This window comes from Anolis carolinensis, chromosome 2, assembly GCF_035594765.1.
Source record: "Anolis carolinensis isolate JA03-04 chromosome 2, rAnoCar3.1.pri, whole genome shotgun sequence".
Taxonomy (NCBI): Eukaryota; Metazoa; Chordata; class Lepidosauria; order Squamata; family Dactyloidae; genus Anolis; species Anolis carolinensis.
Genome location: NC_085842.1, coordinates 76,876,584 through 76,904,266, shown reverse-complemented (window position 1 = coordinate 76,904,266; position 27,683 = coordinate 76,876,584). Strand labels below are relative to the sequence as shown.

At 41.8% G+C, this 27,683-nt stretch overlaps 2 protein-coding genes across 3 annotated transcripts in view; one reads left to right on the top strand and one right to left on the bottom strand.

Moving 5' to 3' along the window:
• The window catches only part of cenpp (centromere protein P), a 224,474-nt gene that overhangs the window by 167,657 nt on the left and 29,134 nt on the right, over positions 1-27,683 (bottom strand). The window lies entirely within an intron of this gene.
• Positions 6,871-27,619, top strand: ogn (osteoglycin). 2 transcript variants are annotated; one of them, XM_008105174.3, is made up of 7 exons: positions 6,871-7,266; positions 7,833-8,052; positions 18,013-18,103; positions 20,895-21,053; positions 24,332-24,534; positions 25,188-25,283; positions 26,025-27,619. In XM_008105174.3, the coding sequence occupies exons 2-7, from the start codon at positions 7,867-7,869 to the stop codon at positions 26,196-26,198; spliced, it is 909 nt and encodes a 302-aa protein (XP_008103381.1). In that variant the 5' UTR covers positions 6,871-7,266; positions 7,833-7,866; the 3' UTR covers positions 26,199-27,619. The 2 variants fall into 2 exon arrangements, with proteins under 2 accessions (XP_008103381.1, XP_008103380.1); XM_008105173.3 differs by having other exon boundaries at positions 7,809-8,052.

Here is a 27,683-nt window from a genome sequence, read left to right as displayed (position 1 = left end):
AGGAGCTATCTGCAGCCGAGTTTGTTTGGAGGCCGAAGCCTGGACCGCTCGAGCCAGGCGAGTGGTTTGTCTACCCCGTTCCGGTGTCGAGGTCGGGGGAAAAAGCTGCTGACGAGATGAACGATGAGAAGCAGCAGGTCGAGGAGATGGGACCCTGACCACTGTCTGAGTGGAGTGGTGGGGTGAGTCCTGCAACTCGCCGTCCGAGAGTTGGTGAGGAGAAGGCTGGCGAGGTCGCTGAGCGGGAGCGATCGGAGAAGACCTTCTAGAAGAAGTTGCCGAAGAAGGGACATCCATCTTGGAGGAGGCAGAAGAGGAAGAGCGTTGGGTTGCCCTCTTCTTAGCGAGCGGTTGTTTTGATGGAACCCTCAGGGATTTACCCGGTGTGGGAGGGATCATTGCTGAGTCGGATTGGGTCCGACGAGCTTCCTCATGAGCCCTTTTAAAGGCGATCTTCATCGCGGAGGTCGATGGAGGAGCCCCGAGCTGGGATCGAGCCGAGGAAACGGAAGCTACCGAGCTCGACGTCGAGGAAGGACCGACCCGACCAGAACGTGTCGACACCGTGGCCGTGGTGAGAGTGCACGGTGGTTTAGCGGCCTTGGACGACCTGGAGGCTCTGGACGCCTTAGACGAGACCGAAGGGGCTTTAGCCGCTGAAGACGACATCGATTCCGGGTTAAGCGGCGACTTCGTGCCCGAAGTCGACGGAGCGGGTTCAGCAGCGAGCGATTTTTCGTAGAGCGCCGCTCTAAGCCTCGCGGCTCTATTTTTTCGAGCCTGGGCCGTTAGGGCCAGGCAGAAACGGCAGGTACCGACGACATGTGCTTCTCCGAGGCAGTAGAGGCACTTGGCGTGGCCGTCGGAGTCAGGAATTTTAGCGGCACACTGAGTGCAGCGCTTGAAGCGAGTCGTAGACATGAGAATCCGAAGTGAACCTTGCGGCGGAAAAAAAGGAACTGGAGAGCAGACGCCGAGGGCTGCCTTATATGCCCTCCGGGGACGGAGGGGCGTGGCTACCGCCAAAATTTAAACTTCAGCTTGGGAAGAGTTTCCGTTGGGACCTGCGCAGGCGCAGCCTCTCCATTAGTGTGCATTCACAGAGTACACGAAGAAAAAACTCAGGCCCCAGATTTTCAAGACACAAAAGAACTTTTAAAATGATGGGTGTGAATGAAAACAATTTGAAACGAGGAATTGATTTCCCTCTCAACAGTCAGGAGGAATGACCACTTAGGAGGAACATAAAGATCCAAAAGTCCTCTTTTGGATATTTGTTAGGGAATGGTCTTCCTGCCTGTAGCACAACTATCATTACCTCAAAATCCCAGAAAAACCTAGAACTGTTCACACACTTGATAAAAGATAGAAAATATCAAACATAAAGTAACATGAAAGTAAGAATGTTAGGAAAGCAGTAAGAGTTAGGAGCATAGTAGAAGACTGATCCTATTATTACATGACCGCTCTAGTTTTTCCCAACTGCAGGGAGTAGAATGCTTGCCAAACGCTCAAGTCTAAAAGGTTTCCTGTGTGAGTTGTAAAGACCATAAAGAAAAAGTAAGTTTCTTTTAAAATAAGAATGGTGCATCCTCAATAATACTAATAATTACTTATTATGGAGAGGAGAGGACACAGGGATAGTTGTGATGAATATAATAACTCAAAAGCATACATTGTGAAGATGCCTTATGAGGCAAGGCAAGTTATGCAAAATTCACATTACCACCTTTTTAAAGTCCACTGGTTTCTTTGTCTGGCAAAGATGCTTAAAATCCATGCAGTGGAATAAAAGTGATGGCATTAAGACTGTATTTAGAACAGAGGGTCTATGTCGACCAAAATGTTAGTCCAAAACTCCTGTAGCCATAGGAATAAAATAAAATAAACAATTTAAAAAATCCCATCTCAATTTGCAGGTAAAACGTATCTCCTTTAGAAATTTGGATCTCTTTCCATCTCCAGTGAAAGGCCCCAGAACTGACGTTAGGGCACAGTTTGCCCTAAACAGAACCTTAACCAGTCACAAGTTGCAATTTCTATATTTGAAAGGAAAGGCATTTCTATTCAGTGCCAAAATCCAATTTGCTAATGCCAAAGGAAATAACATCACACTGTTAAAATATGTGTCTACGCTAAATTGGACAACATTTCACTTCTATATCTCAAATACTATGACACAAATCCAAAGCAGTGCTTACACAAGAGGAATCCCACACCTCTTCAAACTTCAAAATCTGGAAAAACTGGAATGTGGGAAAGGGAAAATTAAAGGGATCTGGATAGAGGTGGTTTGTTAAGAGTGAACTGTATGAAGACACTTTCCTTAATTCCCTCCTTCCACTCCATATGCTGTGTCTCCTTAGAAGCAGGGACATGTGTGAAGCAGCAATACTTTCAGTACTCCCTTGTTCACTTACACTTATAAATGTTCACGTATATTTCATGTATATATGTGTGCACATGTGAACTTTCATACATAAGTAGGGGTTGTGAAAAATTTGGCAACAGTAAAACATTTCTGAACATGCAACAACCAAAATTTAATTCACAGTCAAACTCATAATGAACCTGAGGCGTTTCTAACACTGCTCACCCATGTTAAAAAAGGTAAAGGTTTCCCCTGATGTTAAGTCGAGTCATGTCTGACTCTGGGGGTTGGTGCTCATCTCCATTTCTAAGCCGAAGAGCCGGTGTTGTCCGTAGACACCTCCAAGGTCATGTGGCTGGCATGACTGCATGGAGCGCCGTTACCTTCCCGCTGGAGTGGTACCTATTGATCTACTCACATTGGCATGTTTTCGAACTGCTAGGTTGGCAGAAACTGGAGCCACAGCGGGCGCTCACTCCGCTCCTGGGATTTGAACCTGGGACCTTTCGGTCTGCAAGCTCAGCGCTTTAACACACTTTGCCACCGGGGCTCCTGTAACATTGTGTTACATCCATGTTACATTGTGTGATTTCACCGCAGCCTTGGTACACTGCGCATGCCATCACACTACACAACACCAACAAACACTAACAAAGACATCTTAGCTCAGATTTGACATTAGTGTATGTTATGAATTGCAGTGTTTTTACTATACAGTGTTTTTACCCTCACTATCCATCTTTTGAAAGGAACTTAAAACATAGTTATTTTGATGTGCATTCGAATAAATAGTTCCGGTTAGTTATTAGTTGCCACAACTACTGCACTTCATCACACTCTACTCTTATTAGTTGAACTCTGTAATGAGATCCTTTATTCCCTCTTGTAGAGTCTGCTGAATTTTATCTTACAGTTTGTATATTATGTTCAGAATCTAATGTTCTAATGTTTTGATGTTGATGTTTTATGCTGCTTTGTATGTTTATACTATTTTACCTGTTTTAGGTAAAGGTTTAATTATGCTGTATTTTATTGTATGTTGAAACTGGGCTTGTCCCCATGTGAGCCGCCCCGAGTCCCCTCTGGGGAGATGGGAGCGGGATATAAAAATAAAGTTGTTGTTGTTGTTGTTTTATTATGACACAGCAAACAAGATAGATATGTTATAAGCTGTTGTTGTTGTTGTTATTATTATTATTATTATTATTATTATTATTATTATTATTATTATTATTATTATACATACAAAGTATATTTCCAAGCTCAAGGGCAGCCTAAAGTTTGCAATTCAGTGCAATGAAAGAACTGATATTTCTAACATGACACAGTTGTTACTTCATGTAAGATGGGTTTATGAAGGAAGCATACATGCGGAATCATTGTTTTGTCACACTTTCAAAAGCCACACATTTTCAGAAATTCTTCCCTTCCAATTTTGATTCTAAAAAACTGAGTTGGGTCCATAAACCATACTCAATTGAAATCAAATATATCAATAATCTGCCATTAAAGGTTCAAGAAAAATTTGCCAAGTTACCAAGCAGCACAGGTTTAAAATTTAAGTTTCCTTTAAAAAAAACAATTAAATGAATTTTGGTTTGGGTTAGGACAGAATTTTAAACACTGTCTGAAATGGCCCTAAACATACTTCTGCCTTTTTGTATGTTCATGTTTATGCGAAGTGGCATTCTTAACATTAGTGATTATAAAATCAAAATATTGATCCACTCTGAAAAATGTTGAAGATGCTCTGTATCTTGCAGTACCAAATATTCAGACAAGATTTAATTCTTTATATAAAAATAAATAAGCACAGCCATCTCATAAGCATGCAAATTTTCTTTAGTCTTCAATACATGGTAAAATTGTATGTATACCAAAGAACTCTTTTAATATAAATTTCTTTATGATTTTTGTTGTTATTTGTTCGTTCAGTCACTTCCAACTCTTTGTGACCTCATGGACCAGCCCATGTCAGAGCTCCCTGTCGGCCATCACCACCCCAAGCTCCTTCAAAGTTATGCCAGTCATTTCAAGGATAACATCCATCCATCTTGCCCTTGGTCGGCCCCTCTTCCTTTTTCCTTCCATTTTCCCTAGCATCATTATCTTCTCCAAGCTTTCCTGTCTTCTCATGATGTGGCCAAAGTACTTCATTTTTGCCACGAATATCCTTCCCTCCAGTGAGCAGTTGGGCATTATTTCCTGGAGTATGGACTGGCTTGATCTTGTTGCAGTCCAAGGTACTCTCAGAGCGCCACAGTTTAAAAGCATCTATCTTCCTTCGCTCAGCCTTGCTTATGGTCCAATATCTAACATTATCTACCTATATATCTGGGGTCATGTACATTTTCCTTGGTCAAAAAGGATGCATAAGTGGAAAAAGTTCAAGAAGCTACAGCAGATCTGACGGCTCTCTGTGCTGCTTCCTCTGGAATCTCAAATAGATCGTTGAGGCAAAGTATGTAATACCCATTAAAGAAACACAGCAGAGTGTCTCAGTGTTTCTGATACAGGCAATGGGCAATTTCCCCCACAATATGATTTATCTCTCCCAAAGGAGGAGATAAAGCAGGGTATAACTATATATATTATTAATAATAATATGCCAGGGATTGGTACCATTGATCTCCACCCTGGAGCCCCCGATGGCGTAGTGGACTAAAGCCTCGTGACTTGAAGGTTGGGTTGCTGACCTGAAAGCTGCCAGGTTCAAATCCCACCCGGGGAGAGTTCGGATGAGCTCCTTCTATCAGCTCCAGCTCCATGCGGAGACATGAGAGAAGCCTCCCACAAGGATGGTAAAAACATCAAAAAAAATCCGGACGTCCCCTGGGCAATGTACTTGCAAACGACCAATTCTCTCACTCCAGAAGCGACACGAAAAAAAAAATCTCTATCCTGCTGCCACCTTCCATATCAGTAACATTTTTCTTTCCATCGGTTATAACTTTACTTATTTCCTGGAAATGTGATGCAGCCTGGGAACTAATGGCTTGTGGATGAGCACCAGTCTATGGATTTCCACTGTAAATAGTGCTTGGTATACAAAATACCCGTGTTCAGCGGCCCAGTTTATTAAAAGCTCCATAGTAACAGAAGGAGGGATTCACAAATATCCCTTGTGTGAGCACTGCTCTGAATAAAACCACCTTGCTTATTTTCAGCTTGCCATATGTTATGGTGAATGATAAGAACAGCATTTTTTTTAAATGGAGAGAACCTTCAGAATTAACCAATGAATTAATGGAAAGAAAAAACAAGGCAAAGGATATAAACGAGCTGCCCCTCGAGAACTCCAAATGCCTTTTCACATACCATATTTATTCAAGTCTAATGCTCACCTTTTTGAGCTAAATTGCATTGTCAAAATTGAAATGTGTATTACATTCAATGGCACATTACAATCACAGACATAAATCCACCTGGTCAACTGGCCTCATTAATGAAGTCTTTAAACCCTCCCCCTCGGTGAGAGGCCAGTTGGGAGGTTGATGAGCTTGCCAGTCTTGGCTCGATAAAGGGGCATGGCTTCCCAAATGACTACAGGCCTCCCTGATGTGCTATCCCTAAGCTGTTCTGTGCATTACATTCAAGGGCAAATCCATTTTTTGTAATGTGCATCTTAAGAATTGAGGTGTTCATTAAAATTGATGGTGCATTACACTTGAGTAAATATGATATTAATTCCACAAACCTAACACTATATCAATAGTTCAGAAATATGTGTGTGTGTGGTTTAGCTTTATAATATTGCACATTAAAACAATTATTCGAAATCTGTATACTGCAGTCAAGGAAAACTGTTCAAGACATATCAGGTTTCAAAACTATAAGCATAGATTGTACACTAGCAGACATCCCAAGCCAAAGTAACTGACACCAATGGAGGAGTTCCAGAGCAAACAGCTGTTTTCTACACTCTGGCATTTTGAGGGCAATAAACATTCTACTACATGATTACTTTGGGCTTTAAAGAAATTATATACATTTTAATATTTTTAGCTGATACATCTTTTGTTTGATGGCCTAGCTAAAAATAATCATGTCAGACCATTGTAAGTCATCTAAACAGCTGTATTCTTCCAAGAATGCTCATTATTTATGCAAGTAGACCCTTTTCATCTTCACTACCTACGCATAAGACAGTGAAGGCTCTAAACAGACATGTGATACTGGATAAAGATCCATAAAGATCTCCAATATTTTTTATAATTAAAACCCTACATATGCAAACCTTCTTCTGTCACAAGTTGCACTTTCAATGAATATGCATCTCAGGATTTTCTATAATGAGCTATTCAGGCTGGAATGTTAGTCAGCCCTCCAAAAACTTAACCCTGACATTGCTGATAAAAGAACTCAGCATGATCAATGAGAAAACTGTCCATTAATTCATGTTTAATTAATTAAGCTGCAAACGAAAATCTTGGGTTTCTTCTCTGTGTATCTTGAGTCACAATCATTTACTGCACAAAAAAGTGGAATGTACTGTTACATCTGAAACGGAAGTCAGTTTCTTTGTTTCCCATTAAACGCAAAACTAAATGAAAAGCACATGACTTTGCTTAAGCCTTTATTGCAAGAAACTGCAGTTGGTTCACTATATTTTTAAAACGATAATAGCAACTAGATGAACATATTAAGCTGGATCTCTTTCAAATATATTAGTTGAGCAAGACTGAATTATCATTTTGGATGATTTTTCACACTAGGCTGCAGGCTGACAAAGCCTCCTTTACATCACAGAAAGTTTTTTAAAGATAGATCATTTTTGTAGCACTATCATTTCATTCTGTTGAAAATATTCCATAACTTTTCCCTGACCATTTGGAATTAATGCACAGAAAGGAAAACTGAAGACAGCCAAAAAAGAAAGCTCAGTCAGCAAAAAGGTAGGTGATATTTTCAAAGAAAGTACCTTAATACATGACAAATGAATTTAGTTACTGTAAAAGTATTTTGATTATATAGCTCTTTGATAATATATTATGTGATTACATGTTTTTATTCAATCATATACATATTTAAACAAACCTTTAACTTTTTTTTTTGCTTCTGTGTTATATATTTCAAAATCTATTTTGCTAAACAAAAAAGTTTTGAAGACAATGAAAAATAATCTTTTTACTCCAGGCAGGGCTCAGCTCTCTTCCCTTTTAACTATTTCTTCACTGTACTTGCTAGGTCTCAAACTATCTTTTGAAGCTATTTCTAAATGGCATTGAAACTCAAGAGAAAAAGCAATATCTAAAAACAATAGCATATTGTTCTTGTTTTTTAGCACATACCAGCTTTTTTAACTTTAGCAGCACTTAAATAAAGAACACAAGGAGTTAAATAATATTTCCATGTTCCTTGAGCATTAGAAACGCTTTGCCAACTAGTCTTCTAGGCTTTAAATATTGTTTTGACAGTTTGCTTTTTTTATTTCCAGTCACAAAGAAATCATTTTCCTTAGTATTTTCAGCTCAATACAACTCTGATCTGGTGAAATGAAGACTTTGCAGAAGTTTTGTCTCCTCTTCTTTTTTTTTATGCCTTTGGTGAAGTTAGCACCACCACCACCACAACAAAACATAGCTCCATTTTATGAAGATACAATATTCAAGCAAGGGTATGAAGACATATTATTTAAGGAAGATTATGAAGAAAAGCCACAGGATGCAGTAAAATATAAGGTAGTTTATAAATTCTTTTACTTTTTTTATTATGCCAATATCTGTATTAGCAATCTATGCATGTGTGCATGTTCAATGAGTAAAAATAGAAAAAAAGCCAAAAGAAATAAAAATAATATAAAATAATTCACAATGTGAAGTATTATGAAGTTTGAGGTGTTTGGGTCATATATGTTAATTCAAAAGTCTTTGAGCTCATAGGAAGGTGTAATATGAAGTGCCATCTGGATCACAAACAGATTATATATTTGTATTAGTGCATCATCATTATCAATTACTATTACATTCCTAAATTATTTGTACATGCTTTAATTGTCCAAGGATGTGTTGTGTTATCATAGTGTTCATTCTGAGCTTGCAGAGAGAAAAGAACAGTGCTGTCTTTTGATCAAGCATGTACTGACAAATCTTGGAAATCTGTCATCATGGATTTATTTTGCGTTCTTGCCAAATGCCCCACCACACCCAACTTGTAAGCCAAAATGGTTTTGGATAGGCAATTATGATAAAAATGAGTTACACTATGTATCTGGGAATCTCTGCAAAGGGCCAAACAGTGGATCTCCACACATTCCCAGACCTCCCAGTCTCTGATTATGACAGTGGCCCCTCCCCTCACATTGGAAATTGGACCTCAAATGGGGGGGGGGGGAGGCAGTGTTCTGTGGGTGTGGGTGTGGAAAGAGAGGAGACATGGATTTCATAGAGCAGGCAAAGATCAGACCAATACCTGAGCCATTTTAATTCCTTTACACCTCAATCTACATAAATGGGAGGTCAGTGCATCTATAAGACTTCTCTATCCTTAGATTTATCCATAAAAAAGCACTCTAGAATTATTTATGTGATAAAAAGTACAACTGCAATGAACTGTTTCAAATATTCAGACAAAGACAGTACCCTACTTTATTAATTGTTAGAATTAACAATATATTATATCATGAAGTAGATTTTCCTGGTCACCAATATTTAGAATGTTAGTGCCTAGAATGCAAAAGAGACAAACACAAAGAAAATCTAGGATGTATCAGCACCTCATAACAACATACAGTTACACAATTGTGAAGTTGAGGCAGGTCACATTCAATCACAAAACAACAAAACAACATTCAAGCCCTCAAACTTTGAACTCTCTGCAAGAAGAATATATAACACTAGCTGTGCCCGGCCACGCGTTGCTGTGGCATAGTCTGGTGGTGTTGGTTTAAAATTGTTGAAGACGTGGTGGTATTGAATGTATGTTGTATGGTTGTCTTTATGTTCAGTATGCATTAGGTTGTTTGTGTACTGTGAAAGTGGTGAGGCTAGAGGGGGTGTATGTCCCTGTGTAGTATTGTATAGTATTCACATGTTGTCGATCTGTTGTGAATGCTTGGATTGTGTCCAGCTGCATAGCAGAAAGGGTTGGGCTGGATGCCCCTTTGGGGTCTCTCCAAACTCTTGGATTCTATGCTTCTATTATCATCATCATCATCATCATCATCATCATCATCATCCTCATTATAATGCTGAGACTGGATGGCCATCTGTTGGGAGTGCTTGGATTGTGTGAAATGGCAGAAATGGGTTGTTTTTTCTCACAATTTGTCATTGCCTTGTTGTGTGAAATGTTCTCATGTTCCCTGTCATGTCTCCCTTCTCGCCCGCGCCACGCACCTTCCCTTCCTTAGGGTGCCGAGCTCTGCTTTCCGCCCTCCACTCCGGCAGGAAACCAAGCAGGTGGTGGCTACGGCAGCGGCTGCGCAGCCTGTTCAAATCTCCCTCACTCTGGCCCAGTCCGCCCCCTTCCTCCCCCCCCCAACAGGGTCACAAGCTTCGCAGCCGGAAAACCCACCTCGCTCTCGCCTGCCCGTCCCAACTCAAGCCGCTTTCACTGCTTTCGCCATCCTCTCTCCCCCCTGGGGCCGCCCCTCCTTTCCTCCCCCTCCCAGTTTGGAGCGCGCAGGGCCACAGCTGGCAAATCCACCTCGCTGTCGCCTCCCCGTCCCAACTGAAGGCCCTTTCACCGTCCTCTCTCTCTCCTGGGGCCGCCCCTCCCGCTCTGATGGGGATGGTGGCGATGATGGTGGCGACAGCGGCAACAGGCAAGCAGCAAGCCTGGAGGGGTGTGTGGTGGGTGGGGATCGCGCGCTGCGTCCTGCTCCATGCAAGCGCAGATGGGTTTTTTTTATTGTTTTGGCTTTTTTGGGCCATGGATGTCAATTTGAGTTCTGGTTTGGTTGTCAAAACCCAGCGGGGAGGGCCCTGGTTTGTGTTGCCAAGTTTCATGGTTCTGAGTTTTTTAGTTTCGTTGTTTATATTAAGGTAAAAATGGTCAGAAGCTTTTTATATATATAGTAGATATAGTAGATATAGTGAGAGAACGATATATATTTTCAGTAGTACTTTCAAATGCACCACTGTCACAGGGGACAGCAATATTTTGATTAGAAATATGTATTTAATGTATGAAGTTCTTAATTATTATTTCCTTAAAAGTATCTATTTGCTGTGTTTAAAACTATTTACCTAAAAGAGAAAGTGCATCTTTTTCCAAATCATGAACAACTCTGTTTTATACTGGTAGAAGTGATTTCGTAAGACAATGAGCTGCAGTTTATAGTATTTTAAACATCTGTTATATAATGGGATAATTATTATAAAACTAAGCAAAAGTGGTTTAAAGGTGGTTTTTAAAAAACCAAACCTCACAGTTAGCTAGGTTTATCATCTCTGATTTTAAAATTTGAAGACAATATGAAATAATTCAGTCTACCTGCCCATTGGAAGTTCAAGTAGTATGGAAGGAGCCTGACTTTAACAACCTAGTTTCTCAGGGGACGAGAGACAGGACCTTCTCAGTGGTGGCCCCTCGGCTTTGGAACTCCCTCCCCAGTGACATTAGATCAGTCCCCCCCTCCTAGCCTTTAGAAGAAAGATAAAAACTTGGCTGTGGAATCAGGCTTTTAGTGAATAGGACAGTGCAATAACAGATCTGGAAATATGAAATTGACTATGGAAAGGTCTGGATTATGATTATGGATGGTGTGATTTTAATGTAATGTTTTTAAATGTTCAATATGTCTGTTTTTATCTAATTTAATTTTAATGTCTGTATTATATGTTTTTAAGGCATTGAATTATTGCCTCCATGTAAGCCGCCTTGAGTCCCCTTCGGGGTAGAGAAAGGTGGGGTAGAAACAGAGTAAATAAATAAATTGAGGGAGAAAAGACATGCTAGGATTTCTTGATGTACTTTGAAACCATAGCTAAAGATAGGTATCAGTAAATTACAGAAGGACAGGTTGCTTACCTGTAACCGTGTTTCTTCGAGTGTACTCTGTGAATTCACACTAATGGAGAAGGCTGCGCCTGCGCAGGCTCCAACGGATACTCTTCCAAGCTAAAGTTTGAAATTTGGCGGTAACCCCGCCCCTCTCCCCAGAGGGTATAAAGGGCGCCCTCCGCACTCGCTCTCCAGTTCCTATGCCGCAAAGGCAGCGAGAAAGGGAGAGGTTTGCATGTGGGGAAGGAAGGGCGGGATTGTGTGAATTCACAGAGTACACTCGAAGAAACACGGTTACAGGTAAGCAACCTGTCCTTTTTCTTCGTGTACTCTGTGAATGCACACTAATGGAGACTAGCAAGCTGAGGTGTAGGTAGGTGGGATAGCAAACCCGATAACAAGTTTAGTGTCCAAACAACACATTTATTGAGCACAAGGTGCAAAAGCAAGTGCAATAGTCAAAGAAAATGGTGCAACAGTATATAGTGCAAAAACCGATCCTTGTTAATAGGATCCAGAACACAATCACAACATTGTATGTGAGCGATAGTCTGTAAGAATTACAGAGGTAAGTATAGACCGATTCCTTGAAACAGAGGTAGAGGTATTAATGAAATACATTTCAGTGCAGTGGGTAAGTATAGTACACAAGCACTATGTTAATGAACCCATGAACATATAGTGTAAATAAAGGCTGAATGACAGCGGTGAACTTGTAAGAAAGGACAGCAAAAAAACTGGTTTTGAGTAAGGCAAGTAACGTTAGGAAAGGCAGGAGGAAAGGATAGACCTGGCAAAGGCCAAGTCCCTGAGGTTCTTTGAGTCTATCCTGTAGTGTGAAACAAAGGTGGATGGAGTGGACCAGATAGCCGCTCGACAGATGGAGTCGAGAGGGACACCCCTCAGGAAGGCAGTAGAAGTGGAAAGGCCCCTCGTTGATCTAGGGCGGATCGAAGAGGGGGGTTGGCGTTTAGCCAGCTGGTAAGCGAGTTCGATAGTCTGAGCAATCCAGTGTGAGAGTCTTTGAGAAGAAAGTGGTTCGCCCAGTTTATGGGTAGCATAAGCCACAAACAGTCTAGGTGACTTACGTATGTCCTTAGTCCTGTCCTTGTAGAAAAGGAGGGCTCTCCTGACATCCAGGAGATGAAGTCTCCGCTCCAAAGAAGAAGAAGGATTAGGGAAGAAAGCAGGGAGTATTATGTCCTGGTTAAGGTGAAAAGCAGAGACCACCTTAGGTGGGAAGGTGATGTCCGGGCGAAGAACAGCCCTGTCGTGGTGGAAACGGAGGTAGGGTTCGTCCACCCAAAGAGCAGCCAGTTCCGAAGGCCTGCGCGCAGAGGTGATAGCGATTAGGAAGGCAGTCTTCCAAGAGAGAAGGTGAAGGTCAGCGGAGGCCATAGGTAAAAGGGAGCTGAAGCTAGTTGAGAAAGGACGAGTTCGAGGCTCCATCTGGGAGTCGGAGGTTGAACTGGAGGGTGCAGGTTGTTGTAACCTCGAAGAAAGGTCTTAATGAGGTTGTTAGAAAAGAGAGAGGGTTGTCCCTGACGTTGGAAATGCCAGGAGAGAGCAGCGAGATAGGATTTTATCGAGGCCAGAGAGAGTTGACGATCCACAAGAGAAAGTAGGAAGTCCAGGACCAGCGGGATCGAAGTAGAGGAGGGATCGACGTGTCGGTCCCGAAGGAAGGTTTGGAATTTTGCAAGCTTGTAAGAATAGGCCTTTGACGTGGCCGGCAGAAAGGATCGCCTGCAGGTCTGGGTGGAGAGAATTTAAGGAAGTATCCTCCAGGCAGTCAGGTGTAAGGACGGGACGTCGGGGTGGAGGACCTGTCTCCTCTGTGAAGATAGTAGATGAGGGAGAGTTGGGAGAGTGCAGGGAGGATCCGCACACATCCGGAGTAGAGTTGGGTACCACGGCTGGTGTGGCCATGCAGGGGCGATCAGGATGGCCGATGTCGGCGTTAGATAGAGTCTCTCTATTACCCTCGAGATGAGAGGGAAGGGAGGAAAAAGATAGACGGGCTCGAGAGTCCAGTTGAGGAGAAACGCGTCTCCGAGACAGCCCGGGGTCGAGTTTGGAGGTAGTCTCGCTCCGAAGCGAGGAAGTTGAGCGTTCGAGGAGGAGGCAAAAAGTTCCAGAGCTGGCCAGCCCCAATCGTCGAAGACGGATTTCAGGATTTCGGGATCGAGACGCCACTCGTGGGGGGAGGTCGTTATTCTGCTTGGAGAGTCTGCTAGCGTGTTTTGAGCCCCCGGAAGGTGAACCGCCGACAGGGTTATGTGTCTCGCTATGCACCATAGCCAAATGTCCATCGAGAGAGCCATCAGTTTCCTCGAGCCCGTACCCACTTGTTTGTTGATGTAGTACATAGCTACTGCGTTGTCCGTTTGGATCAGAACAGTCTTGTGGGGAAGAAAGCGAGCAAACGCCCGGAGGGCTTTGAAGATTGATAACAGTTCTAGAAAGTTTATGTGGTGAGACTTCTCCTGGATGGACCAAAGGTCCCTGACAGTGAGGCTTGACATGTGGGCTCCCCACGCAAAATTGGAGGCGTCGGTCGTGATGGTGACTGACGGAAGGGAGGGATGGAAGGGAAGTCCCACACAAACATTCGCTGGGTCCTGCCACCAACGAAGGGAGAGGCGAACGTGGTTCAGTACCGTGAGAAACATTGAGCTCGGATGCCGATGGGGTTTGAAAGAGTCTATAAACCATCTTTGAAGAGGTCTGAGACGTAGTCTGGCGAAAGGAGTAACCATGACCGTGGAGGCCATGTGACCCAGAAGGACCTAGACAGAATGGGCTCGGATCCTGTGGTTGCGGAGGAGGAGAGAAAGGTGTTGTTGAAGAGCTAGGAACCTGTCCTTCGGTAGGGAGGCGGTTTCCGCGATGGAGTTGAAGAGAGCTCCGATGAAGCGGATTTCTGTGGCCGGGAGGAGTTGGGACTTTGCGACATTCAACTGAAGGCCCAGCCGTTGTAGAAGAGAAAGAGCTTGAGAGATGTGGTTTTGAAGGGATGAGGGGTCGGGCGCGACAATCATCCAATCGTCCAAATAAGGAAAGACCATTATGCCCTGTTTTCTTAGGTGCGCTGCCACCACGGCGACCACCTTCGTAAAGACCCTTGGAGCCGTGACGAGGCCGAAAGGGAGAACTGTGAACTGGTAAGACTGTCCCAGGAGCTTGAAGGAGAGGAAGCGCCTGTGAGATCGACGTACTGAGACGTGGAAATACGCATCTCGTAAGTCTATAGAGGCAAAGTAGTCTCCGTGTCGGAGCATCGGGAGAATGGAGGCCACCAAGACCATTCGAAATTTTGAAGGCAGAATGAAGAGGTTTAAGGCTCGCAGGTCGAGGATGGGCCGAAGACCTCCGCCCCTTTTGGGAACCGTAAAGTATCTCGAGAAGAAACCTCGAGTGTCCTGCTCGGAAGGAGAAGGCTGGATTGCGCCCTTCGCCAGAAGGGAGTCGACCTTGGAGCATATTTCCGGTGAAGGGTCGGTGTGAAGGATGTGACCCGTGGGGGGCAAAGTTTCGAATTCCAAGGCATAGCCGTCTCTGACAATGCGAAGAACCCAGGCATCTGAGGTGACAGACTCCCATTCGCGGTAGAAAGGAGCTAGGCGATCGAGGAAAGAGCAGAGAGGAAGGTTCTGGTTGGAGCCTAGGAAAGGCATGGCAGTGGCAGTAGTAGTGAAGGTAGAAAAGTCCCTGAGAGAGTGGGCGTCAGGCCCGTCGTTGGGGTTGTGGCATAGCTGTGGCACCTTTGCCTCGACCTTTCGGGACCTGGTGCTGGCGGCGAGGTTGTTGCTGATGACTGTGGTGACTCGAGCTCGACGAGCGTCGAAACGGTTGGTGACGAAAAGGCTGAGGGTAGCGACGGTACCGTTGCGGGAACCATCGGGTCCGCTGAGCCTGAGGTTGATCGGTCCCGCACTTTGTTGCGAGGATCTTGAAGTCATGATTGGACTTCAGTTTGTCATCAGTACCAGAGTTGAAAAGGCCCTGAGTGTCGAAAGGAAGGTCTTCGATCACTTGTCGAGAGGAAGAAGAGAGTCCTGAGGACCGAAGCCATGCATGCCGTCTGATCGCAACTGCGTGGGCAATCATCTTTCCGGCGGTATCGCCAGTGTGCTTAGCCATTTGAATTTGGTGGTGTGCGAGGGAGTCCGCCTCCTGTTGGAGGGTCGAAAGGACTGACCGGTCTTCGTCAGAAAGTTTGGCGAAGAAAGGTTGGGCTTTTTCCCAGAGGATCTGTTGATAAGCGCCCATGCAGGCCCCGTAGTTCGCCATGCGGCAAAGGAGGAGAGCGCCAGAGTACAGCTTGCAGCCTACCGCATCGAATCATTTACCTTCCCTGTCGGCAGGGGAGTTGGACTGTCGACCCGACGATTGGGAGGCCTTTACCACCATGGAGTTTGGATCAGGGTGATGCTTGAGCCATTCCAGGGCTTCATCATCGGTTCGGTACCAGGCCTCTATTTTCTTAGAGATTGGAGGTATCGAAGATGGAATCTTCCAAGATGCCTGGATTACGTCCAGGAGGTATGGAAGAAAAGGCAGCAAGGTGGCTGGCGGGGCTTGAGCTTGGACCCTCTTGAAAACGGGGTCGGTAACAGCTTTTGAGGTTTGCTTAATTTCCATCCCCAGAGCGTCTGCCATTCTGACCATCTGGTCGGAGAAAGCCCGGATATTATCCGTCGGGGAAGGTGGGTCGACCTCGTAGGCGTCGTGAGGCGGGGAGAGGTCGAGACCGAGAGAGACAACGGAGGCGGAGAGGATCAACTCGGGGTGTTCGATATCGGGGTCATCCTCCTCGGGCCCTTGAGGGGACCGGGGAGGAGAAACAAGCGCAGAGTCCTGATGAGGTATCACCTCAAGAGCAGCGGGAGCCGGCTGTGGACGAACGCCCTTGGACGCGGAAGCCTGGGCGGCACAGGCTAAGCGCGTCATTTGTCTACCCCTCTCGGGTGTTTGAGCCGGGGGAAAAAGCTCTTGTCGAGCCGGAAGGCGTGATGGCGCTGGCTGGGGAGCCTTAATAACTGTCCTGACCGACCGGTCGGGAGAGGCATCCGAGGACTGACCATGAGGAGAGGAAGAGGAGCGGAGGCGTTGCGCTGGTTGGATAGGAGAGGATCTCCTGGAGGAGGCCACAGAGGAGGGGACGTCCTTCTTCGAAGAAGCTGAGGAGGACGACCTCTGGATCATTCGTTTCTTTGCTGGAGGTTGCTTCAACGCAACCCTCAGCGATTTTCCCGGTGTCGGAGGGATCGGGCACACAGCTGCCGAGTCAGACTGGGCTCGTCTGGATTCCTCCTGGGCCCTCTTAAAGGCAATCTTCATGGCGGAAGAAGATGGCGGCGAAGCCAGGCGGGATCGAATGGAAATGGCCGAAGTCACCGAACTCGAAGTCGATGAAGGGCCCATTTTGCCCGACCGGGTGGAAACCGTGGCGGTAGTCACCGTGCAGGGCAGTTTGGCCGGTTTTGGTCTCGAAGTTTTTGAGGTTTTGGATAATACCGACGGAGCAGGCCTGGACGCCATCGAGGCCGAGGTGGAAGTAGAAGCCTCAGGAGCAAGAGTTTTTTCGTAGAGAGCTGCGCGGAGTCTCGCAGCCCTATTTCTTCGGGCCTGAGCTGTAAAGGCCAGGCAAAAGCGGCAGGTACCGACGACGTGACTTTCGCTGAGGCAGAAAAGGCACTTAGCGTGACCGTCGGAATCTGGAATCTTAGCGGCACACTGAGTGCACCGCTTAAAACGCGTGGTCGACATAAGAACGAAGAGTCCGAAGTGAGCTTTGCGGTGGAAAAAAAGGAACTGGAGAGCGAGCGCGGAGGGCGCCCTTTATACCCTCTGGGGAGAGGGGCGGGGTTACCGCCAAATTTCAAACTTTAGCTTGGAAGACTATCCGTTGGAGCCTGCGCAGGCGCAGCCTTCTCCATTAGTGTGCATTCACAGAGTACACGAAGAAAAAACATCGTTATTCATAAATGATCAATATATATAACTCAGAAGGAGGGCATATATTTTGCATGCAAGAGGTCTCAGACTCAGTACTGGGCATGATGCCATGCAACTGTGCATATCAGAGCGAACATACTGTACATTAAAAATATCTGTTCCATTCCAAAACAACATGAGAAAGTTCTAAATATCTTTCATCCCTGTAACTGCCTCAGCTATAATGCTGTTGGTGGCGGGGATACAAGCATTTATGTTTTAAGCTGCTTAAGTACCACAGTCATTTCCACATGGCCAGAATTTCCTAAATGTGGTTGACTCCTTCCTAAAAATATCAAGATGGAAACTATGGTTTGATCCTGGTTACAAGAAAATCACAAACTACAAGTCCCCAATTTAAACATCACAGCAAATTAATCTGAAACATCAGGACAACTTGTATTAATCTGGGGAAACACGAAGAAGTCAAAGCATAATTGGGAATTTGTTATTTTGTAATAGCTTCCATTTAATATTTATCAATTGTTAGTGTCAAATAGGCCATGAGGGCTTACATTATTCAACAGGCACTTCTGATAGCTTATAAAATATTTTCACATGTTGTTTCAAATACTGTACTCCAAGAAATTTTTCAGACAATGTGCATTTATTGGCTTGTAAAAGTTTTACTACCACTTTTACTAAATATTAATCTGCTGTTACTACATGTGTTTTTATAACTTTACATGTAAAAGGAAAACAATGATATCCTTGTTTTCAATGAAGATGTACTACAAATGCAGGGAGATGAAGATGGACCAGGAGAGAGCTCAACAAATTTTACAGGTATGTATTTATCACAATAAATTATCAAAAGCATCCTCAAATTATAAAACAGTTTGTATATATTGTATACACTGTTATTCAATTATTGTTGCTTGTTTGGAACAAATAATTATATTAAGCGGACAGGTTATAAACCTGTCTTCCCCATTTCCTACCCTCATCTATACTCAGTACATCTCACCAGGGGAAGGACTGTTAATGTGTATAAGTTTCCAAAGCCTTCAAATTCATCCTTCAAAATTCTAAATATTAAGTATATGTTCACAGACACCAAAGAGTTTAGTTTTTCAGTTAAAAATGATGCCTGGGATGTATGAGGAAGAAGATGTAGCTATACCTTTCCATCCCTCTGGTAGTCAAGGTTTTGGTGTTAGATGAAGGTTGAGAGGGTACATGATAGCCATGACTTCCAACTCTTAGATTCTTTCCTTTTATGATTCCATGATAAAGGTGTGTGTAAGGCAAAAAGAAGAAATCTTTATAATAGCAAAGTTGGATATTAATTTTAGATCATTTGCTGCTATGTGTCTGCAAGGCAATTCCAACTAATACCCTGTTTCCCCTAAAATAAGACATCCCCAAAAAATAAGACCTAGCAGAAGTTTTGCTCAATTGCTAAATATAAGGCCTCCCCTGAAAGTAAGCCCTAGCAAAGTTTTTGTTTGGAAGCATGCCCGCCGAACTGAACACCAGAGCATGCAGGATAATGTAACAAGTAACAAGAAATTCTTGATAGGATTCACAGTTTGTCTGGTTATGCTGGTTTGTGATGACAAACCAGCATAATTCTTCATGGAATTCTTCTTCATGGAAAAATAAGACATCTCCTGAAAATAAGACCTACCCTGTTTCCCCTAAAATAAGACATCCCCAGAAAATAAGACCTAATAGAGGTTTTGCTGAATTGCTAAATATAAGGCCTCCCCCGAATGTAAGACCTAGCAAACAATTTTAATAGCAAAGTTTTTGTCTGGAAGCATGCCCGCCGAACAGAACACCAGAGCAAGCAGGATAATGTAACAAGTAACAAGAAATTCTTGATAGGATTCACAGTTTGTCTGGTTATGCTGGTTTGTGATGACAACTACTGTACAGTATATAATAAATGATCATTTTTTTGTTCAACAATAAATGTGAATTCTGTGAAAATAAGACATCCCCTGAAAATAAGACCTAGAGCATCTTTGGGAGCAAAAATTAATATAAGACACTGTCTTATTTTCAGGGAAACACGGTAGTGACCATCTCATTGGGTTTTCTTGGCAAGATTTATATAGAAGGTTTGCCACTAACCTCCTCTGAATGCAACATACAGCAACTGATATTGATTGATGATTTCCCTTATAAGTATCAATCAGTACCAACTCTACTTGGTTTCCAAGTTTTGGTAGCCTACAAACTTAAAAGAGCAAATGAAGCCAAACTAGACAGTGTTACCTAGTAGGTTTAAAAATGGAACCTTCCAAGTTTCAGTTGTGCAAATAATCTCCCTCTGACAGTCGATATCTCAACGGATAACACATTTACCTTATTTAGAGCTGAGATGGGAACCGTTTAATCTTCTACATATTGTTGGACTGGAATTCCCACCAGCACTAAGCCAGCATAAACAATAGTGAGAAGTAACGGAAACTGTAGTCTAGAAATATTTCCCGTCACATTTCCCAAACCAGGACCTGAGGTGGCAGTAAGGCAAACTAAATGCTTCACCACCTAGGACTGTTACCAGCAAACAGCAAGGTGGAAATCCAGCTAAAGGTTTTTATTTTCAGTCCACAGACACTCTTTAGAAGCTTTAAAGGGATAGGAGTTCAGGTTAGTCTAGCGCCTCTCTGTCAATTCAAAAGCTCATGCTGGATGAACTGTTGCTGAAGGGGTTATTGAGATCTAAGAAGTGGGCATGTTGATTCAGTATTAGCAGCACATTCAGATATCCCTCAGAGACCCAGAGATTTCTGGTTTCACAATAGCATTGCTGGTACCACTAGTTTCTCATTCTTCAGTTCTGAGTCAATGTAATTGCTGTATGTCGGTATCATGACATTTGCAACATTGCTGATAACTGACAGTGATAAATGAGGAGAACCACTGAGAACTGCAATTCAGCTCTTTGTATTTCCTGCATATTCCCTTTGCAATCTAAAGATTATTGTTACTATAGATCAATACTATGTACTGTTCAAAAGCTTTTGAATACAGTGTGCCCTCACTTTTCGCGGGGGTTAGGTTCCAGGCCTGCCCGCGAAAAGTGAAAAATCGCGAAGTAGCGGCACTCTATTTATTTCAATTAATATAGCCCCCCTTCCCTCCCTCCCTCTTTTCCTCTTTTAACATACTGTACTGTATTTCTTGTTGTTCCTGAGGCGATGAGGTGCAGGCAGGGTCTACTGGCAATGCCTGCAGGCGACTGAGGAGGAAGCGCGGGCCGGGTCACATGCCTCAAACTGAGTCATTTTGTGCCTGTGAGGGGAGGGCAGCCAGATGGGAAAATCTGTGAAATAGCGAATCTGCGGAACCCAAACCTCAAATTAGCGAGGGAGCACTGTACTTTCTAAGCTATTTTGACACATAATCTTGTTTTCTATAAGGAAGTTCTCAGAAGTCCTCACAAGAACACTGTAAGAAAATTATTTACATATTTTAAGCACTGCATAATACATGGAAGACTATTTGAATGCAACATTTTTACCCCATATAATTTTGTTACTAAGACTGAGTATTCCCACCTTCTATTTGTTTATATAACCTTTCAATCTTCTACTTAAATAGAAAACAATTTTAATGCTTTCAGATTTGGCTACTTGTCTGCTGTGTGTTTGCTTAAGTGGTTCAGTATACTGTGAAGAAACAGAAATTGAAAACGTCCCACCTCTACCAAAGGAAACAGGTTACCTTTACGCAAGATTCAACAAAATCAAGAAAGTGAAAGTCTCTGACTTCGCTGATATTCGTAAGTATATATTAAGAATTCATTATTTATTTGGAGTTTTGGAGTTTGGTGCCATCTGTACCCAGATGACACCCAACTCTATTACTCGTTTCCACCTGATACCAAGGATGCTGTCCTGACCCTGAACTGGAGTCTGTCAGCTGTGACAGACTAGATGAGGATGAACAAATGGAAATTGAATCCAGACAAGACAGAGGTACTACTCGTCAGTCGTAGGGCTGATAAGGGTACTGGGCTGCAACCTGTGCTGAATGGGGTCACACTCGCCCTGAAGGCGGAGGTCCACAGTCTGGACTCAACGCTGACCCTGGAGGCGCAGGTGTCAGTGGTGGCCAGGAGGGCCTTCACACAGTTAAAGCTTGTGAGCCAGCTGTGCCCATACTTTGAAAAGCCCAATCTGGCCATGGTAGTACACGTCTTAGTCGCATCCAGACTAAATTACTGTAACGTGTCCTACGTGGGGCTACTCCAGAAGAGTGTTCAGAAAATTCAACTGGTATAAAGGTCAGCGGCTAGACTGCTTACAGGGGCAGGACATAGGGAAAGAACGACTCCACTCCTAAAGCAGCTACACTGACTCCCAGTTCCTTTCCGGGCACAATTCAATATGCTGGCATTAGCCTATAAAGCCCTAAACGGTTCAGGCCCAGCTTATTTGAGGTACCGCATCTCCTCCTATGAACCCACACAAGCCCTGAGATCATCAGAAGGGGTCCTTCTCTTGGTCCCACCATGGTCACCAGTGCAATTGATGGGAACGAGAGAGAGTGTCTTATTGGTGATGGCCTCATGGCTCTGGAACTCACTTCCTAGAGATGTGCAATTGCCCCCCTCCTTGTTGGCTGTTTGTTCACAAGTTAAAACCTTTTTGTGGAACCAGGTCTTTCCTGGTAACTTATAATAGGCAACCACTAGATAGTCACTGGTAATATCAATCTCTAAATGCTATCTCAGACCTGGCAATGCTGTTACGCAGCCCAATGGAAATTATGTTTTTAGGATTTCAGTAGAATCTGTTTTATGGATAACCTCAGTGGCCAAGGTTCAGGGAATTTTTAGATGGTATATGTCATAATTTATTGACCTATTATATATGGTTTATGCAATGTGCAATTTGTTATTTGGTTATGTTTTTATTCAAATTTGTATGTTATGTAATCTCTGTTTTTAACCATTGTACGCCGCTTTGAATCTCACCATGGGATAAAACTGGGGTAAAAATAAATAAATAAATAGAAAATAGTGGTTCAGTAAAGACTACAAGTATACATTAGTATCATTTGGGTATATTTATTTTAGTACTATATACTATTAGAGAAGATAAATTATACCTCATTCTAAGAAACTGAATTGCCATTACCTGTCTTGGAAATCTGTTTTCATATGTCTTGAAGTCAATTCTGACTTATGTGATCCTATCATTGGGCTTTTTTGGCAAAATTTATTTGCCATTGCTTTCCTTAGACTAGGCTAATAGTGTGGGTTTCCATGGCTAAACATGGATCCAAACCATGTTCTCCTAGAGTACTAGTCCAACATTACCGGTCTATACAGATTGAATAGCCTATCTGAAATGCTTGGGACCAAAAGTGTTTGGGATTTCCATTTCTTTCAGATTTGGGAATATTTGCATACACATAATGAAATATTTTGGAGATGGGATCCAAGTCTAAACTCTAAACTCTTTCATGTTCCATGCACATCTTATTTTACATAGCCTAAAGGTAATTTTATACACAATATTTAAATAATTTTGTTTATGAAACAAAGTTTGTGTGCACTGAACAATCAGAAAATAAAGTGGTCACAATTTTAGCTACCCAGGTAGATTATTTTGAGGCATATATCATACTTTAGAGATAAGGGACTCCTAATCTGTATTAGAGATCAAATTATAAAAACACTCATGAAAACAGGTATGTAGATTCTAATTAAGGATATCTTCCTTTGTTAAAAATGAATACCTGTTTATAAATTCTGTTGATATAAGCAAAGTTTTTTAAAAATTATTTTTTATATAACTATATCCTAAAACCAACAATACAGACCACCCTCTGTATTCTGCCTCCCTGAGGATATGATGTTGTGTTAAATGCATATATACAAAAGAACTAAATAAATCCTTCAGAATTAATAGTGTATTCACTTGTATATTGATGAAAATATAACCAGGCAACTGATTAAACAGTGGTGATTTCTGCCCCAATATACAGCATGGCATTACCTATGAATAATGTTCAGTTGGCAAAAAAGGACAAGGAGAAGGAAGAAGGGGAGGAGGATATTATACTCGATCCCCCCCCCCCCCAAGACTGAGACTCAAGGCAGTTCACAACTTAAAAAGCAATATAATTAAAAACTTACTAAAAGTAAATGTTAAAATTAAATTAGTGTAATTATTAAAACAATTGAGTCAAAATGCCACACTAGCTAGATGGACAGATGGATGAACAGATAGACAGATAGCTGTTAAAATAGTACAATTTAAAACATTGCAGCACCCTCTAGCCCACTCTTTAAAAGCTCCCGGTTTTAAAAGCCTGCCTGGACACAAAGGATCTAGGCTGCCGCTGGAAGGACAGCACGGAGGGGGCAGAGATTTCCAGATACAGGGGATAGCCACTGAGAAAGCTCTCTCTCAAATCATAAATATGAGTGTACCCCTTAAGGAGTGAAATGCACTCCCACCTTTTTTTGCATGTTGTTGTTATTCATACATAAGAATTCACATGGCTGAATTTTGACAAGACCAGCAAAAAACACAAGTGTACTTAGGGAAACGTTATATGTATATACAACTAAGGGGAAAACCCTGAAACTCACTCCCCACAATAGCACAATGAAAACTGCCCATGAAACTCCATAAATCACAAAATGCCAATCATCGGTTGGAAAGAGAAATGGCAAATCCTAGGAGAAGGAGGATGAGAGTAAGAATGAATTAATCTGCATGAGCTCATGCAATTTAGAATAACCTGGAATTGGCTGTGCGTATCTGTCAAGCTTGGACCTTGGCATTAGAAAGTTCTGTCCTAGAGCTACTTGTTTTATATAGTTTTGTGGAATTACAACCCTTAAGAGTTTCATATTGAAAGTTGGTGCTGCTACTGGAAATGTGGAACAGTCTGTCCAGAGTTGCTGAGATGCCATCACAATTACATCTGGAATTGAGTTCTGTTCAAGTCCAGCTTGTTTTGCAGCATCACTATCAATGGCATTTGGCAGTCAGATTCCTGCAAAGACCACTGAAGTTCAACATAATATTATTTCCTTTAAAGCCAGCCTGAGAAGAATTGATTTGACTGGAAACAGGATTCAAGAAATCGAAGATGGGGCCTTTGCAAAGCTCCTATTATTAGAAGAACTTTCACTTGCAGACAATATGATTGCCAAGCTTCCAGTTTTACCTCCCAAACTAACTTCACTGAATGCAAACAACAACAAAATTAAGAGCAGAGGAATTAAAGCAAATGCCTTCAAGGTAACAGACTTTATTACAATACTATAAAATTAAATCCTCAGAATCAATGTTAATGATTTCAATGAGACTTGCAAATAACTTATATTTAAAACAAAAAGAAATCAGAACATTCACAGAGCAGTTGCCTTAATACACCAAATTTGCAGAAAAGACCTAGAACAAATCGCAGTGGTCATCTGCTAAATTAAGTATGTTCAAACCAGGTATTCTGACTTCTCTCACCTTTAAAAGTAAGGATCGTAAGTCTGGAACATACTCTGGCATCTGCCTTTGGTTTGTTGATGAAGAGTAAAACAAAACTCAGACATCACACTAAACAAACCATGAAGACTCCAGGGAAGTAGAATTTTGAGACATTTCTTTTTAATGCAAACATCTTTAAGCACCCAGCAGATTGGTGTTACTCAATGTGGTCAAGTGCTAAAGGAAATCCTTTTGTAGTGGTTTATCAGTAAGTCCAGATTTCTTGGAAAAGATTCTTAACGGAGGCTCTAACCTACAGAGCTGTGCATATATTTTAAGGCAACTGAGCTGAATTATGCCTATGAATAGATAGATCCTAAGCTATTACTATATTAAAAGTATTTAAATCTTGGTCAAAGGCTGATGTAATAATTAATTGGCCTTTCTTTCTTTTCTCGTTCATCTCACAGAAGCTGAACAATCTGTCATATCTTTACTTAGGACATAATGCATTGGAGGCTGTTCCTGCTAACTTGCCAGAGAGCCTACGTATTCTGCATCTTCAGGTCTCAAAACATTTTGTTGCTGTTTTACAAGGATGAGCATTGCAAATAACTGCTTTTCAGATATTTCTTTGCAGATTTAAAAGAGCTGTTTATTAGTTTACTGTTATAGTTACCTTGGCATCAAGCAAGACTGCCAATGTAAAGTGGAAATGGACATGATGAAAGCACATAAAAGATTATCATAGTGCTTCATACCACAGCTATATAAAGCGTGACAGAGGAAAACTGGTGCATATAATTAACAACAGCATGTATTTCTGTCCCGCACCTGGAATATTTCAGTTAAAACAATTGAAAATGCCCAAATAACAATGTTACCGAATTACTTATATTTATTTACTGCTTTGTTGTGGGAAAAAACATAATAAAAAAATAAGGAAATGCTGTGTAAAGCAAGCCCACCTAAAGGAAATATGGGAAACATGCTAAGCAAACAAGGTTTGTGCCTGGTAAATTACAACTTATGAAGAAACAGGTTGATGTATGCTTTACTAATGGTAGTATTTTAGGAGTACAACTGTGTCCTTCTAGTAGGCTGTTGTATAGATCCCTTGGTAGAGCCACTGAAGAGTCAGATATTGGTAAGAGGAGTCTGTAAAAAGCATATTCTATATCCATTTACAGTAAAAAAAAATCATAGTACTATACCGAAAATTTAATTAATATTTGAACAAAAATATGTGAGCACACAATCTGTTATACGCACTGAGTATTCATATATTTCACATTCACTTTTTGCAGTACAACAACATAACTACTATCACAGCTGAAACCTTCTGCAAAGGGAATAATCAGACCCGCTATGTTCGTCAGCGCATGGATGAAATAAGAATGGAAGGCAACCCAGTCATCTTGGGAAAGTACCCCAATGCTTTTATGTGCTTGAGAATGTTGCCTATAGGTACATACTTTTAATTGCTAACAAAACGGGAAAAATGCGAAAGCAAGGAGGTAAATATTACCATTGTATCACTGTTTAAATATGTCTTTCCATGTTAAAATCTTTCCACATATATCCAAAACTTTTAGCAGTTTAATGTATTTAGTTCTACTTTCACTTTGTGAAAGTGCATTAATAAGACATTATGATTTACTAAGTCTGGGCTTTTTTACTTCAAGACTCAAACATGAAACCAGTAAGGTATCGTTATTCAAAAGGAGGTGTTCAATTTTTCAGTGAATAAAGATAACTTTTGTTTTTTTCAAGAATGAAAGGGAATCAATGTAATTTGTCAAGCATTTCACACTGTAAATCTACAATGTAACACTTCTGTGATTGTTGAAAAGATGGAAAAAACTGTGGTCCTATAGCCTGGAAAGCACAGTTATATTGGGCATGAGATGGTATACTGTGAAAGGGGCTATGACAGTGGAGTTCATGGAACATCTGAATGCAGAAATGCAATAAAATAATACTACATTGTATAGGGATCAGGGAGGCCGACACAAATTATCTTATGTGGAGACAGATTATCCTCTCAGTTTTAAGGGGTTTAATGGTTATCCATCCTGCTTCATTATCCTTGCAAACAAATATAAAGCTGGACAGTATAGGCAACCAGAGTGTGTTGGTTTAATTTTGATTTGGTACTTTAACTACTGATATAAAGCTATCCAATAGAGGCAAAGAAACACAAAATATTATATTTCAACCTGATAATTTTCTAATACATTGAAGTGAATTAAAGTGATTAGAAGGGTTTAGAAATAATCAGCTTGTCTTACTGTGAGGAAGTCTTAGCTTAAACTAAGCTACAGGATACTATAACAATATTAAACAATGTAAGAAAGTCCAGAATCTTTCTCAGTTTTTCTTAACAGATCGGACATATTACTCCACTGGTTCTTTTGCAAACTCTATCATGCTAAAATAATAGCAAACCGCTAGAAACAAATTTATAATTTTAATTAGGCATTTTATATACAAATGTGTAGGAAATGTCTGCAAACTGTTAGATATCAAAATGCAGAATCAGTAAATAACAATAGCCAAATTGTGAATTTAGAAGATGAGGGCTTTCAGCTGGAGATTTCCTCAGAAGAATATGTATAATTAAACTCTGATTTTCAGTTGCTCTCATTCTTTGCGCATTTTTGTTTATGACAGATATATTATTTTCTGATTTAATTATCCACTGGCATTAAGCAATATTTTACAGTTATCACTCTGCTGTACCTATGTTATTTTAACAATATTGTGTATCAGACCTCAGTTACATAGTGAATTTATATGATGTGAAACATTTAGAGATTTCTGTTTGATTTTAGTTTGCACGTGTTTTCTATGTCTAGAACTCTTATGTGATTAATAAAACAAATCACCAGAAAGAAAAAGAGATTATGCCTGTCTACTCTTTTGTAAACATTTTGTCCTACAACATGGCTGGCTAAAAGCCTTGC

Coding starts and splice junctions, on each gene's coding strand:
- ogn (XM_008105174.3), top strand. CDS start 7,867: ATGAAGACTTTGCAGAAGTTTTGTCTCCTCTTCTTTTTTTTTATGCCT. Junction 8,053..18,012: donor AGGATGCAGTAAAATATAAG/GTAGTTTATAAA, acceptor TACATGTAAAAG/GAAAACAATGATATCCTTGT. Junction 24,535..25,187: donor TTAAAGCAAATGCCTTCAAG/GTAACAGACTTT, acceptor TTCATCTCACAG/AAGCTGAACAATCTGTCATA.